The sequence below is a fragment of the Carassius gibelio genome, chromosome A12 (assembly GCF_023724105.1).
Source record: "Carassius gibelio isolate Cgi1373 ecotype wild population from Czech Republic chromosome A12, carGib1.2-hapl.c, whole genome shotgun sequence".
Lineage (NCBI taxonomy): Eukaryota > Metazoa > Chordata > Actinopteri > Cypriniformes > Cyprinidae > Carassius > Carassius gibelio.
Genome location: NC_068382.1, coordinates 16347314 through 16364593, shown reverse-complemented (window position 1 = coordinate 16364593; position 17280 = coordinate 16347314). Strand labels below are relative to the sequence as shown.

Here is a 17280-nt window from a genome sequence, read left to right as displayed (position 1 = left end):
ATAAACCATTTCTGCGCACAATAATTTAAGTTCGTTCTTTTATGAACGCACGCTTGCGCTTTATTCGTCCTGACCGTTTATTATTTGAAGTCAAGGGCTGACCTCGGAGCGCACCCGCAGAGTATCAGCGCTCCCGGCGCGCGATGAACGCTCCCTGGCTGTGCGCGTCCCTGCGTCATTAACATACGCCCCTCCCTCTCCGCGCCCCCGTGAGGACTGTTGCTCAGACCGTGTATAATTGGAATGCGGCCGCCTGAATGCTTCAGCGTTTGCTGTAAAGGCCAACAGTAAATGTTCAGTGGAAGCAAACGGTCTTCAAGATGGATTGACTTTGTGTTTACCATATGTAGCCTACCTTCACTGTAATGACCATAATCAAGATGAATGGAATGTTTTTAATTTCAACTCACTTACTTGAGAACTATTTTGAATCGGCCACAGAAGGCTTGTACACTATAAACTATCTTGTAAAGTTCTGTGATATGAACAATACTGAACTGTTTGTTCATTTTTCGGCTCTTAATTATAATTCACACAACCTTCACTGCCTTAAAAATGACACATAATTAAAATCTCCCCCTTAGGTCTCCTGTGAAGTTGCTTGATTGTGGCTCTTATCAGACGGCCTAATTGTTGGCAACATTGCTGTCTTGTTGAAACACAAATGGAGACATGCTGCAGCAATGAGACTAATGGTTACAAACACTTGGGTATCAAAGATTCAAAAAAGTTTCCAGTTGGCATTCATAAGAACATATAGAGTCGACAGTTTGTGTCTAGAAAGATTATAATAGCTAATAACATTAATTGTTTGAGAACTGTAAAATAATTTTTTTATGCTCTTAACAGGTCATATGACTTGCATTTACAGATTAGTGTGAGTCGATCCAGTAAATATGGCAATACCTATACCATTCTACCAATCTTTTTGTGTGTGTGTCATCAATAAAATGTTCTTGACTCTCATGTACGTTCATTTGGAGCATTTGTAAAGGTTACAGTGGTTTCTACACAGAGGCTGAAGGGGGAGGTGATTTTTTTCCCTGGTGCTGAAGCTTTTAGACACTTTTTTAGCATGTGACAGCAGCACTTCACCATCAGGTGAAAAACCTGTGACGTGCCTGTTGCTTCGACTCAAGGTAGAGTGTTAACCCTGAGATGAGCTGTTGGGCAGCTAAAGAATGTTTTACCATCTAGAGAATTCATTAGTTCTTTTGGACTTTTTACCCTGTAGACTTGACTGAATGGCCTACTCTCAAAACAAAATATGCTAATTTCTATAGAGCTAAAGAAGAATGTAGATTTTCACTCATAATTGTGTAAATCTGTAGTAAAATCAGCAACCTTGAGGCCCAGGGAACAACCCACAGATTTGGACTCTCCATCTTGGATCGGAATGCTTAAGAGTCAACAGTTTTTCAGAGTATTTAAAGCTGTCTCAGGTGAAGTTATCTGCAGAATGCGAGGAAGGTGAACTGTGTGAAAACATCTTGAAAGCTGTGTGGCTGTGCAGTACAGCCTTAATCAGTCTTATTTTAAAACACACTTTGCTTATATCACCAAAAGCTCCAAAGGCGGACAAGAGAACATCTCAAGTATTTCACTTCTTCTCATATCTATTCCCAAAATGCTAGATTTCTTGGAACACTTTTATTGAGCTAATAAGATGATTATTCAATTGTGTGCCAGTGTGTTTTTTCTTCACCTTTTCGTGTGGGACTTGTTCTAACGATGTTTCCAGCCACTTGGGGTTCTCGTGGCACACAACATGAAGGCGATCGGGGCTCAAGCTGTAAACATGAAGGTGCTAATAGTCCGCAAGATGACAGGTGTTGATCACAGGCCAGCTCTCCTTCTGTCCCTTCCTCCTTTGGCTCTCTCCGAGAGCACTGGAGGGCAATTTGAAACCTCCCAGTTTGGGAATAGAGGAATGTGGCTGACCGGTATTAGCATGGCTAAGAAAATAAACATGGCAGCGGCTGTTAGGCGCGCTGTGCTTTGTAGTGGCTTTCTAAAATGGAGGTTATGTTTCAAAAGAACTTTAGCAAGGCTGTATTTTTATACCGAGACATTTTAGGGGAAGGATTTACGCCTCTGAAATGAGCAGAACCCGCAATGCGTTGGGTACAAATACACCCAATGAATGATGAGAAGTATTTAGCTTGTTTACTGTCAGTACCTTTGGAGAACTATGGCCTACGTCAGGCTACTGCCAGCTCTGTGATAAAATGGGTGTTGCGGAATTTATTTGGCTGATAAAACTTTAATTACTGCGCTGGGCTATTTTCACACCCCATACCAGACTTTCTAAAGCAATGAACACACATGCTTGTTTTTCTCATACTCATGCACATTAAGTTGACGATTTATAGTTTATATTTTTTTATGCATTTGTTTTTCTGTAGGTGTATGTGAGTAAGGAGGAGCGCTTTGCTGTGGGATATGCTATAGGGTATTTTAAAATCCATCTGCTAACATTTAGGGTCACTGGTGCACAGGGTTCAGCCGTGGAGGCAATTTTCATTAATTCATCATGCTTTTGTTGACTTCCTCCAAAAGTCCATCTGAAATGCTCTCTCCTCTCTTCTCTGTCCGTCTCTTCTCCTCTTTTGACCCTTTCTCTGAGACACAGTAGCAGGGTGATGTTTAGTGACCTCTGCCATGGGCGCCCATGCATTGGCTCAAGTATGACTTCACTTTCCCCCCCTGTGCCATTGTGAGGCGTCCAGCGTAACAAATTGGCTGTGTGTTAAAGCCCCCAACACACACACACACACACACACACAAATACACACTGAGTGAATAGATCTCTAGGTAACAAAGCTCAGAAGCAACCCTTGTTTTTTTTCGTCTTACCCCCATTCCCTTTCGGTTTGCCCCCCCGTGTGGAGGTCACATGGGGGAGGGATTTGTTGAAGATGGGGGTCAGTGTTCTGGAGGCCTGCTGAGGTGACAGTGAAGGACTGTTGTAAACTGGCAAGATAGCTCCTCTTTCTCCCTTCCTGTGCTTTGGATAACAAACATGGCTTCCTTCTGGTCAAGGGCCGGTGTGTGAATGTGTGGTGTGTGTGTGTTTAAACATGTGAAAAACACTGTATGTGTCTGAGGACTTTGTAGACAGTGCGTGGTGGTGCATTTCTATTTGACTGAGGTCCAGTTTGTGTTTTATTTCATTGTACATGTTTGTTCGCTTCTCTTTAGAAGGGTCAGAGAAGGAAATTGGCCCTTTTGTTTTGTTGATTAGGTGGATGAAAAGGAAAGAAAGGGAAATGGGACTCAATTATAGGCAACATTGATAGCCACTCAGGGCTTAATACTACATACAACACGAGACCCCATGCACGTGCAATGTGACTTACTCCAATCTTCAAAAATGTGTTGTTGGTAAGATATTTTTTAGAAAGAAATGATCTCCAAGGCTGCATCAATTTGATCAAACAAATATACAGTAATATTTTGAAGTATTATTAAAAAATGTAAATTAACTATTTCTGTTTTAATATATTCTAAAATAGAATTTATTCCTGCGATTGCAAAGCTGAATTTCTCCAATTGCTCAAGTTCAATGATAATTCTGAAATCATTCTGGTATGCTTATTTGGTGCTCAAGAAACATTCTTATTATTGTCAATGTTATATTGTGGAAGACATGATATATATATAAAACATTTTTTCAGGATTCTTCAATAAATTGAAAGCTTAAAAGAGCAGCATTTATTTAAAATAGATAAAATAAAATGATTAATGTTTACAAAACGTCACTGTCACTTTTGATCAAATCAGTGTGCCCTTGCTGAATAAAAGTATTTATTCATTTAAAATAAAATACTATAAAATAAAAGTCTTGAACGGTACTGTATTTTTGAGTGAAACTGAATTTTAAATAGAAAATAATTTTTAATTTTATACTTTAAATTTATAAGTCAAGATATATTTATATGTATATGGCTATTTGGATTGACATTAAATATTATTCAAATTAAATTGAAATTAAAATATTAAAATATACAGCACTGGTTATGCCATAACCACGAAATCATCCTCTATCCTGTAAAGAAACCAGATCCATACACGGTTCATTTCAGGTGCTTCCTAATTCCTGTAGCTCTGTCCAGATCTGGCTCTCAGCAAACAGCCCTCCAAACATCGCTGTGCTTTTACAAACGGGGATTAATGATCAGCCCGGTCACTGGTCCCAAGGAAGGAGAGGAAGCATTACTCCTAAAGAAAAACTTTCTCTTTATTTCTCTCTCCTTCATCTCTCCCTTGTTTTCATTCTCCTCAGAAGGGCCCAGGTTTCATGAACCCCCTTTTTAGCCTGCACGGTTGTACTTTATTGGTTGGTTTGTGTGTGTGTGTGCGTATGCTTAAGTGAGCTATTGTGTTTTAAAGCTTCAGCGAGGGGGAGAAAAGGGGTTTTGCTACCTATGCAGCGGGCCACGATCGGGCATAGAGGGGCTTAGCGGCAGAAGAAAAGGACTATTGAAAGAGTGCAGAGAGGGAGGGAACACTCTTTCTCCCGCTGCCTGTGGGAAACTACTGCCCATGCGGAGACACTCATTTGCATATGACCCATTCTCCTCCGACAGGAAGATGAGATGTGGAGGAATCCTTGTCTCTCTGCATGTCAGTGTGTAGGTGGAGCGTAGTCGCTTGTGATGGAGGACCAAGTGTTAGAGCGAATGGGTGTCAACAGCACAGTTCCGTGGACTTGAAGATCCTAAAGGAGTCTGGATACACACTAGTGGTCAAAATCACATCTCAGTAACACTTATATACATATAATATAATAGATAATAGAACATAATATAACTTTATATATAAATGAATGTGTGTGTGTGTGTGTGTGTGTGTGTGTGTGTGTGTGTAGAGCTAATTGCTAATAATAAAGACTATCCCTGACCTGAAAAGAAGCTTTTTTTGGTAGAATGAAAAAAACTGAGGAATACACAGAGATGTATAAAGTACTAGAGACCCATACTTGAGTAAAAGTAGAAGTGCTCTATCAAAAAAGTGACTTGAGTAGAAGTAGAAGTGCTCTTTAAGCACCACACTTAAGTAGAAGTACTAAAGTATTCAACATTTTTTGTACTTAAGTATTGCAAGTAGTCTATTTTAAAATGTACTACTCAAGTACTGAAAGTAAAAGTAGAAGTATTGTGTTATGTAGCTATTAAAGAAAATAGTCAAAAGTTTGAACATATTGTTTTTACTATTTCAAATGATTAACCTAAAGGACAATCACAATTCCTTTGACTGTAACTTCTTGTAAACAAAAAACAGTTACTAGGGTTAGTTAGCCCAATTTGCAAAATGATGTCATTAATAACTTACCCTCATGTTGTTTCAAACCCGTAAGACATCAGAGGGTCATTTAGAATTTTTTGAAGCATCGAAAATACATTTTGGTCCAAAAATAGCAAAAACTACGACTTTATTCAGCATTGTCTTCTCTTCCGTTTCTGTTGTAAGACAGTTAAAAACAAATCAGTTTGTGATATCTGGTTCGCGAACGAATCATTCGATGTAACCGGATCTTTTTGAAACAGTTCACCAAATCGAACTGAATCGTTTTAAACAGTTCGCGTCTCCAATACGCATTAATCCACATATGAATTAAGCTGTTAACTTGTTTAATGTGTCTGACACTCCCTCTGAGTTGAAACAAACCAATATCCCGGAGTAATTCATTGACTCAACCAGTACACTGACTGAACTGATGTGAAGAGAGAACTGAAGATGAACACAGAGCCGAGCCAGATAATGACTCGTTCACGAGTCAAGAACCGTTTCTGTCAGACGCGTCCGATTCGTGAACCGAGGAGCTGATGATACTGCGCATGTGTGATTTAGCGTGAAGCAAACCGACACACAGAGCGTCTGGAACCGAACTGATTCTTTTGGTGATTGATTCTGAACTGATTCTGTGTTAATGTTATGAGCCCATTTGCAGTCAACGCCAATGACGCCATTGCATCGAGCGCAAAAGAATCGGTGAACTGTTTTCTTCAACTGGTTTATTGAATCGAACTGTCAGAAAGAACTAACGTTACTGGTCATCCGAAAACCGATGCAACCGGTTCTTGACTCGTGAACGAGTCATTATCTGGCTCGGCTCGGTGTTCATCTCTCTCTTCACAGCAGTTCAGTCAGCACGCGCAGTCTCGCTTGATTCGCTCAATGATGTGCCAGCTTCATCAAACCTGCCATCTACAGTTCTGGCAGTGGTTTGTAATGGAATGATTCGTAACATTATTATAATTGTAACGAGTAACGATGCAGCACATAAAAAAATATCGGAGTAAAAGTATTAAACTCAGCGAAAATATGTACCGAAGTAAAAGTGGAAGTAGGAGAAAAAAATAATACTCTAGTAAAGTACAGATACCGCCTTTTAGTACTTAAGTACAGTAGTGAAGTAGTTCTACTTCGTTACTATACATCTGTGGGAATACACAATACATATGTACTACATTTTTTATATATATATATATATATATAGAATATTGTGCATTCTCATTTACTCTATTTCAATATTTAGTAATTTAACATTAATTTAAAGTTAGTCTTTAAATACTCAAAAATAATAATAAAATAATTTAATATAACTGCTGAATTTAAACTTAATCAAATCTAATTTTAAATGTATTTTTTATTCTGGACATTATGATTTTTGATGCTCTTGTTCATTTGTAGCATTTATTTTAAATGTAATTTTAAATGTATTATTTATTTAATACAAATAATTGTTTTAATATTTTTAATTAATTGATTTAATTAATAGAATATTTAGACAATTTATAAAAAATTTTATGATATCTTTTTATATATATAATTTAATTTTAATAACAAAAAAATCTTTTAATATGTAATTTATCTGCCATAACATAAATCTAATATCAGTATCCATAATTGTATGCCATAATTTTAATATCTGTGAATTCCTAAAATGTACCTTTTATAAACCACATTATGTATTTATTTATATTATTACTGCAGATAATTTTGTCTTCAAAGTACAGCAAAGTAAACCCACACACTAACACGTACAGCTCAGCCCTGGAATAGCAACAGCCATTTAAGATCATTCACAAGTATTGTGCTTTCTGGACCCAGCAGCACACATTCCACAATCAGTGTGTGTGTGTGTGTGTTTCCTATCAGTCTTAATTGTCTGCAGTATGTCACTGTGTTGTGTTGACCTCATCTAATAGAGTGTGTATGAAATAGATTCTCATATGAACAGGTGTGTTAGGTGTATGACCTCATCTAATACAATTATCTATCCCAACGTGTATGTGTGTGTGTGTGTGTGTGTGTGTGTGTGTGTGTGTGTGTGTGTGTGTGTGTGTGTGTGTGTGCAGGCATGGTGGGAAGGTCGCTGCCACATCACACAGGAAATTAAGACTTCACTCCCCTTCTTCACTCCTCTACTCTTTGGGGATATTATATTTGTGTGTACACCTGTCCAAAAGACTCCGATCAGAGCCTGACAACTTAAGTGGCGTGTGAGTCTACAAGCTTGTGTCTATGAGTGCGTGCACCTGTTAGCGTTTCTTTAGTGCACCTGAGAATATGAGTTGTTGTAATTGGATTGTGTGGGGGTAATTTTGTGCATCTGTTGTGCTGATATACATTTATTGTTTTTAATTATATGACTTGGGACATCTCTGGCATCTCTCATTGTCTCTCCTTCTCTCTCTCTCTTTCATGTATCTCCTGGCCTTAAACCCAAAGTTTGTGTTTAGCTGTTTACACAATATAAGCCTATACTGGGTTTTTCCTGGACTCTGTTTTCAGTAGATTGTGGTGTAATCTAGTAGTTAAAGATCTGGGCTGGTAATCAAAATGTTGCAAGCTCAAATCCCAGAGGAGAGATCCATGAACGAACACCACTGAGCTCTGGAGCGAGCCACTTAACCTTAGGTTTCTCCAGGAGGACTGTTCCTGTAACTGAAGGTGCAATTACAGCGCTCACCAAAGTTTTTGGATGCCAAGGAGAACCCCTAAACATGATGGTCCCCTTGTGAGGGATCACCTCACTAAAACATAAACGCAGCTATATATTTTCATGAATGGACTCTTTTCACATTTCTGGGGTTCTTAGAAGCAGAAGTTGTCACAGTTGGGTAACCGGTGAATAGAAATGTAACAAATGATTTTGCTTTCGCATTTTCACCAATTGCAAAAAAAATAAATAAATAAACAAATCAATAAATGATAAAGTTTCTATGCCAAACAGTTATCATTAACCAGTTCTCTGTCATTTAATGCAGAAAGTAAGTAAACACAAAGTACAGTGTTGCAAATGTAAGTAAAATTTTTTTTTAAGATTAAGATTTATTATTTTATAACTGTGGAAACGCTTCATCACATCTGGTGAGAAAAGGGTCTATGAAGACTGTTTTATATTATGTTATAAGGCAACAAAATTAAATAATTGTTTCTGAAATGAAGTTGGCTTTAACATTTTCATTGTACTAAAGCAAATTGTTAATTTTTTTTAATTTTATTTTAAATGAGATGAACCAAAAATAGTCTAGAGAGTTTAGACTGTCACAGAGAGAGGTATGATATCCGTCAGATTATATTGATTTAAAAAACAACTTTAATTTAGTGTAATTCTGTTTTGTTCTGTTCAGTGCGTAATATGGACATAGCAAAAGAAGAGCAATGAAACTCTTATCACCACCTAGAGTGCTTTTCTTATCTTTTTATCCCCAAACTCTGCTAAAAACGAAATGCTGTGTTTTTCAAGACTTTAATCTTACCAGCTTCGCGCTCACATCCAATCCCCATATTGCATCCATAATAGGCAACAACCTGCAATATCTCTCGATTGATCCACAAGGCACGGCAGTCTCTTCTGCACAGAAACAGCTCCTAAAGAGCATCAACACACCTTCATCCGTCACCATCCCCTTTTCAACATTTGCAGCCCTGTTGCATCAGAAAGTGAAATTACAGCTAAGAAGTAATGCATCCTCATTTAATGCTTTCAGCCCTTATCTCATCAAAACAATGCTAAGAAGATAATGATGAATATGCCGTATACTTTTATCAGCTCGTGCGGCCTTATGAATACAGCTCTTACGCTGGCGAGCAGCTGCACTGATAAGGTGATCTATCAAAGTGATGTATGAAATGTCAGGGATGCTGGGAGGCAGCGTGAGATCTCTGTTCTCTGAGGGTCTGAGGAGCTCTGCAAGGGTTTGATGTGTTATGATTTGAGGGGGTACTTGTAATGCATCTCTATCCACAGCCCCTGGAGATGTGTGTGTGTGTGTGTGTGTGTGTCCTTGTCCATCTGAACTCCCTGGAGAAGTGATTGTATAAGTAGGATGTTAGGTCCTACTATGAGTGTGTGTGTATTAGTCGCATTGTTAAAGGCTTTCCGCTACAGCAACTGTCAAGACTGGTAAACATCTAGAAAGATGCAATGGGGAAAAAAGTGTAGCCTTTGCAAAAAAGAGCTGAATCCGCCATGCGTGTGCAGATAGAAATGTATAACTAGTAGTGGTCTGTATTTTATTAATGTGACACATTACAGCCTCGCATACATAAAGTATAATAAAACAAGATGCTGTCACCCCTATTAAAATGCTTCTTAGGGGTCTATCCGATCTGTTAAACACGCCAGTGTGTGTGTGTTGGCGGAAAGGCTTGTCATGTGATGATAAATATGTTTCAACAGTGTTTAGCAAACTGTTTGTTTCTGCTCTCCAGCTCCATATGTTTGCCTCAGGTGTCATTTGTCCATGTGCTAAATGGCATCTTGTTAATTTCTCCCCTCCGCTAGAATAATTATCTTGGGGTCCCGTGTGAGGCCGAGGGGATGTCATTGCAACATATCCTTTTAAAACCACCCTAATGTGAAGCAGATTTGGTTTGTACGCTATCTCTGTTCACGATCCGGACATCTTTTAAGCGGTGATTGTTCACCTCTGCTGGTGCTGTCAGACTCCTCCACCCCTCCTCTGTCCGTCTGCACCTGGCACCTGATGGTATCAGAGCCTCCCAGCACATGTCACAGCCAATCACAGCGCAAGGAGTGGTATCCCTCCTGTATTTGCAGTACATAGTATTTGGCCTTGCCAAGTTTACCTGATAGTTACCTGATACTGAACTGGGGTTAGACATCAAGAGCAAATAAATGGCTTGTGTAATAATCTTGCTTCATGCCTTGATCTGATTGGTGGTTTATTTCTTGGCTTTCTAAACAGTTAAACTGAAATGATGTTTGCAGTCTATATTGCGCGATTTTATCCATCGGGAATTAATTGGATTGAGGCAGAGTAGTTTATTGCATCATGTTTATAAGCATTTTTAATTTGGAATAACATAACAATCGTGCATAGTAAGTGTGCATTCAGATAGTAAAGGAGGTCAGTTTTGATTTGGTGTTGATTTTAAGGATGATCTCAGAAGTGTTTTTGGTCAGTTTTAGTGGATTTGAATTCAGCTGGGAAATGCTACGGCATTCAGAAGCCAGTGTGTGTTTTTTTGCTCATTGTGTGTGTGTTCGCCGTGCTAGCGATGATGCTCTCTGTCCAAACCGGCAGATTAAAGTCCACCTGTCCTGATTCAGGTGTTTGCAGTCAAACAAACGCTGACCTTGCCATGTTCACCTGTGCGCTGTGTTTACCTGGTTACAACACTGACAAGAAGCGATGACTGAACTTGGGTCCAAAAATCGGCAACAAATAGGAAAGTTACTCGGTGTATTTTTCTATATTTGCACTTCACATGAAGCACATGTTTATCTATGTTTCCATTTGAGCATTTGATTTTCATTTATTATTATTATTAGTTTCAGTAACACTTTACAATACGGTTCAATTAATTTATCCATTATCATGAACTTATGAATAGAACTTTTACAGCATTTATCTATTTGGTTAATACCTACATTTTTAACATTTAAAGTTGTATAAATTAACATCACTGAATGATTTATGTATTAATAATCAACAATAGATTAAAAAAAAAAAAGATTTATAAATCCAGTAAACTATGCTATTCATTGTTAGATCATGAATATTTTTGTAATACTCTCGCGCCATGTTTTATACTTAAAAACTCCCGGGGTTCACTAAACATTTTCAGCAGACTTTCATAATGTGTTTGAAAACGTTGTTAGACCTTTTTGTTCTCACAATGCTTTCACAGTTCTTCTGCAAGTCCCAGTTTCCCTGAACAAATCCACTACACTTTTTCAATGTCCTTTAATGTTCCCGGCCTCCCTTAACACTTAAATAACATAATCACAGTGCTTTCACAACATTTCCCCTGCTCTTACGGAGTACGGCAGCTGCCGCTCGGCTCCCCGTCCAACTACAGCAGGTGCTGCAGGCTCACAGGAATTCTGCTACACGTCTCATAAATAAATCCTGACAGAGCGAGACAGGAGACATGGTAACCTTTGATGATTTGGAGTGAAAGACTTCAACAGACATGGATTCTGTTTTACTTTGCTTAAAAAAAAAAAAGAAACAGGTCAGTGAGGCAGAGGAAAGGAACGAGACTGTTAAGATTGCGCAAATGGAGTGATGCGTGAGCCAGGGTGTGTTTGCATAAAGAGAATAAAAAATAAAAAAAAGATAATGCAGGGCATTGGCTGTGTCCAAAACTTTAGGTGGCTGTCCTGCTGTCCAGTTAGCCAACGACTACACAATAGTGTTTTTGTATGAAGGCACCTCATAAGCAAACCGATTTAAAAAAAGTTTAAATTTTTTTTATTAATTATGAATGATGTTGCTTCTTTCAAGCCAAACCGCTCACACGTAACTGTGGGATGTCATAGGAAGTGCTATATCATATGCATGTACAGTACAGTACAGGGTTCGAGAAATATATTAATATACGAGTGATATTTTTGCTGAGATGACTTAAAAATGTGCATGTAATGCCTCTTCTACGGAAGTGTGCAAGACATATGACAACATTTATAAGATTCATTGAAGAGGAGCTCAGACTACACTCAGTGGCCAAGTGATGCTGACATAGTTATGGTCCATGATATTGGAACAGGTTTTGTGTAATAAACAGTTCTTTGGGACTGTGTATAGTTCTCAAGTTGGAAAAGACATTTAGTTCCCACTTTAAGTGAACCTTAGTGCCCAGGACATTTACAAGATGGATTAAAATGCTGATAAAGACAAGAAAACATGACTGAAATGTTGAAGTGTTTTTAAAAAAAAAAAAAGAATAAAGAAATAAAACATGTTTATTCTGCAGCATTTAGTTTGGTTTCTTATAGGAGCCAATGTTTTTTTTTTGTCTGGAGCCCTGGTTTTCAATTTATCAAGTGCCGTATGTGTATTTATGAACTCACAAGATCAGTGAGAAACAGAAAGACACTGGGACTGCATACAACGACTGGAAAAAAACCCATTGTTTTTATGATCTGCCAATTTTATATTTTATCATGTGTCCATTTCTCTTGCTCCCTTAAATCAAGCTTTTAAGCTTAGTTTAAACTAAAAGCATGGAGGTCACAAAAAGGATTTTGTTTAATTTTTTTAATAAAAGGCAAATGGATGTGTTTGGTTAATGGATGCAGAGGAGAGGATGAAAGAGTGCTTGTGAATTCAAATCAAATAGCAGGGAGGGCATTGTTCTGTTCTCTAGGAGTTTATAATTCCATGAAAGAAAACCAGGCGACTGTGTTAATTGCGCTGTTAAAAGCTGCTAACATCATCAGGAATGACACTGAATAAGTGTCTCAAAAAGTGGCGGGATAATAATTAAGAAGTGCACATTAATCAGGTTAGATTGGGCATGAATATACATGTGTAAAGTGATTAATTGAATCATTACTGCGGTCCTCTACCCCAATTTTGCTTTCCTCAGAGGTTATTTACAAAAGGCAGTGGTTACTGATGCTTGGACATGGCATATTTTTTAGCTAAATGAATCTTTTCATCAATCTGTCTGTAAACTCATCCTTCACTGATGGTACCAGCTGGAATTGCACTCTAATGGGAATCTTAATTTCTTTTTATGAAAGCTAGTGATAGTGATTGAATAGTGATTGATAGAAATAAGGAATCAACCATGCATGTATGCACATATTGTGAAAAATTGTTACAAGTTCAGATAAATGTTTTCTATTTTAATGTATTTTGAAATATAATTTGTTATTGTGAGGGCAAAGCTGAATTTTCAGCAGCCATAACTCCAATAATTACATCCTTCAGAAATCATTTTAATATGCTAAGATCCGTTATTTTTCGCTAAGATCCATTTTTTATATATATAATACAAAAGTCTTTGCTGTAATTTTTCATCAATTGCAGAATCTTGATCCTTGCAGAAAGAAAGTATAATTTCTTGGAGAAAAAAAAAAATATTTCTGAGCCAAGGCATTTGAATGGTAGTGTATCTTAATATTTATGTCATTTAAACACATAAAATAAAACAGAAGTAAAACATGAAGTAAAATGTTTTATTATATATTATACACTGTATTTACTTTTACTATTACATTTTATATTTTTATTTTATAGCAAGTACAATGCCACATGAAACTTCTGTGGATGTTTCTGAGTGATGATGCAAAAAAAAAAAAAAAAAAAAAAAAAAAAAAATTCATCAAACTGATTGATTCAGATGGACTCAACTCTTTTGGGCATTTTAATATGATAGTTAAAATATACTGAAAATATATGTTTTGCGTTCCATCCCTAGGATCCAAACATACCCTATAGGCGACAGGTCTGGTCCTACTTTGAGTGACCCCCATCTAGGCCAATGCAAACAAAACCAGGAAGAGACAAAGACAGATTACTTACCCAGGATGCGCAGTCCATAGGTCCTGCCCCCTCACAACAAAACAAAGTAACAAAAAACAAAGCAAACAAGGAAGTGCATGTAACTTTAGGAGAAGTGTGCGATTGCTGCAGACGTGACAGTATACTTTGAACACTGCAGAAGTTTAATTATGATTTCAATATTAATAGAATAAGACTGTCTCCCTCACAAACACAGTGTTGAAACGATCCCGACACACACTGGATCACTGTTTCATCCAATTCCTCTCACTAATACCAAATTCTTGCAACACTGGTTTTGAGGCAACACTGTGTGCATGCCAACGAGCCTCTGTCTCCTTTTGTGCTGTTTTCACTGACTGGCCTTATTCACGCGCTGGGATAAATAAGCCTCATTCATGACCGCTGAAAGCCTGAGTCTGCCCCTGCCCCACTGCATGTTCCTGCCTGGCATCCGCTCGCCTAAGTGGGCAATGCCAGCCCAGCTCACCGTCCTGCCATCCTGATTGTGCTAAGACAATCAGTAAGTGAGAAATAATAAGACTTGCATTAAGATAAGCTATCAATGCCCACCTCAGCTCATTTTTAGAAATATAGATCTAAAAATATAAATGTAATGTACCCTCTAAGAAAAAAAGTACAAAACTGTCACTGGGGCAAAATATACTAATTTGTATACTTTAGGTAATTATTTAATATTAATTAATTAATTAATATTTATTTATTTTTAAAGTACTAATATGTACTTTGAATGTACAATTGTGTACCATTTAAAGGAACACTCCACTTTTTTAAAAATAGTAATTTTCCAACTCTTTTTACAGTTTTTAATCCATTCAGCTGATCTCCGGGTCTGGCGGTAACACTTTTAGCTTAGCTTAGCATAGATCATTGAATCTGATCTGTAATTACATTGTGTACTAAGACTGACAGAAAATGAAAAGTTATGATTTTCTATGCCGATGTGGCTAGGAACTATACTTTCATCCCAGCATAATAATCAAGGAACTTTGCTGCCATACCATGGGTGCAGCAGGCACAGTGATATTTCACAGCGCCTGAAAAAGTCTCCAGCTAGTTTGTGTAGTTGTAGCAATAGCAGAGTTGCTGGGGACTATTTTCAGGCGGTGTGTAATATCACTGCGCCTGCTGCTCCCATGGTATTATTGTGCTGGAATGGAAGGAAAAATATTGTAAATTTTTGAGTGAGATGCTAATAGTCTAATCAGAGTCAATTATTTATGCTAAAAGCTAAAAGTGCTACCGCCAGACCTGCAGATCGGTTGAATAGATTAAAAAATTGTGAAACTCAACTGTTTAATGATATAAATAAAAACAGAATTCTTCCACCAAACAATGTAGTTTCTCAGAAACCATTGTGGGTCCAACAAAGAACAACACACAGAATTAAACAAAGATGAATGTTTGTAGTGTAATTTACAATAACTTTGAACGCAGCTCAACCAATCAGAATCAAGCACCGTATCTGTTTTATAATAAGGTACAAAGATTAACTTTTAGGTTTTGTACCTTAGGGTACTGCCTTAACGGCAGTGTATAAAAGTGATCATTTACCGAAAAAATATAAATTTGGTCATTTATTCACCCTCCAAATGATTTTTTTCTTATGCGGAACAAAAAAAAAAAAAAAGATTTCTTGAATAATCCTTTTTACAACTGATTGATTAAAATTTTACAACTGATTTGTTTATATAATGAAAGTAAATAGGGTCCAAAACAACAATGTGTTGGACAAAACAATTCTAAATATATTCTTTTGTGTTCCACAGAAGAAAGAAATTCAGGTTTGGAACAACATGATGGTGAGTAAATTATGACATAATTGTAATTGCTGTGTGAATTGTCTACACTCTCATTGGCAGTCGCTGGGTTGCATCACTGCGTATTTGCATAAAGTTGAGTTTTGTCTCTTTATCAATGAATAGTTGCTTATGTTGGATGAATTATCTCATTGAAAATGAATGACTTCAGCTCTCTTTGTCACTGCATATTGCGGTTTTGTTGATTTAGAAGTCTTGTTTACTGTATATCTTCCATTTGACAAGGAAGTCAGTGTCTTCCAGAGTTTAATGTGCGTGTTATCTGAAAAGGGGAAGAGAGAGCCACTATTAAGCAATGGTTGGACAAGCAAAGGACATTAAGAAAGAGGCCAGAAAAAGAAGAGGAATGAAAAGAAGAGGGAAACAGAAAGGGTGGAGAATGGGAATGCACCCATGAGATAAGGGTGTGAGACTCACATGGTTGGCCAGTGTGTGCGTGTGTGTGTGTGTGTGGTTGTGTGGGTGGATGATTTGGTTTGTGCATGCATTCCTAACCTCCACCTGAATGCTGACCTTACTCTGAACTGGACATGCATCTTTTTTTCTCATCAAAAAACTTGTTTACCCTGCACACTCAACCCACTAATGCACATTTCTCCATACTTCTGGCTTAGATGCACTCGGAAGGGCGATAAGATAAAAAATCTGGCTCTATATGACAGTGGGAACAACAGGAAAAGTGAACGATGGAGGACAGGCTGCTTTGAGCCCGGATGCTAGAGAGAGTTTACTGTTGTCTCTTTACCTCTACTTGTAATTTTTGTGGTATTGTGTCTCCTGAGGCTCACATTTGCTGACCTTTTTCTACCCACATTTTTGGTCTCGTCATGACACCGTTTACCACCAAAGAGAACTGTCAGAAAGCACAACACAAGTAGAAACTTGAACCGCTGACAATTAAGTTTCACCAACCAAAAAACCTGATATGTCTCTGATACTGAGAGCGATTAGGGATGCCGTTAACTGATTTGAAATCTCTGAAGACTGGTAGAGGGGTCTGGGCTTGTGGTAAGCAGCCGAGGCAGACTGTACTTACCCTTTAATTTAGCCTCTGTGCAGCCAATGTGCCCTCAGCCTGAGCTGTCATTTAGAGCTGAGCCTTCTCTCTGTCCTAATCGAATCAAGGCTTAATAAATCTATTAAATCAAGCAGAATCTCTTTAGCCCTACAGACGCTGAGAATGTCTAGACGTTTATGGCCAGTATGCCATGCTGGACTTTTGGAATTTTGGATAAAAGCGTCTGCTAAATGCATACATTTAATTTCATTTTTAATTATAGTATTTAATTTAATAGTTATATTTAAGTTGATATGCATAACACACACACTCACATAAAATTGTATATATATATGATATAATGGTTTTAATTACTTTAATGTAAGTATAGCCATTATATTTAAATAGATACTTGATTATTTAATTTCATTATACTTATTCATATTTATTTTAAATTTTCTTTTAAATTCAGTATGTTGCATATATATATATATATATATATATATATATATATATATATATATATATACATGCAAAGTATTTTAGGATTTTGCATAACCTTTGACAATTTTTTGATAAAGGTTGATTTGTCAGTTATTGATTTGCTGCAGAGTTAACTAGTGTGTTTGTGTATGTGTGTTTTATTATCTCAGTCATGCACCAGGTTGTC

The 17280-nt window shown here is 37.4% G+C and overlaps 1 protein-coding gene across 2 annotated transcripts in view; it reads left to right on the top strand.

The window, feature by feature from the left end:
- zeb1b (zinc finger E-box binding homeobox 1b) overlaps positions 1-17280 on the top strand; it is a 55612-nt gene that overhangs the window by 2475 nt on the left and 35857 nt on the right. Inside the window, exon 2 of one of the 2 annotated variants that reach the window (XM_052611530.1) lies at positions 15563-15595. The exons of the other annotated variant lie outside the window; for it this stretch is intronic. Coding sequence (XP_052467490.1) covers positions 15563-15595 — 33 coding nt within the window. The remainder of the gene's footprint in view (positions 1-15562; positions 15596-17280) is intronic. 2 annotated transcript variants of the gene reach the window in all.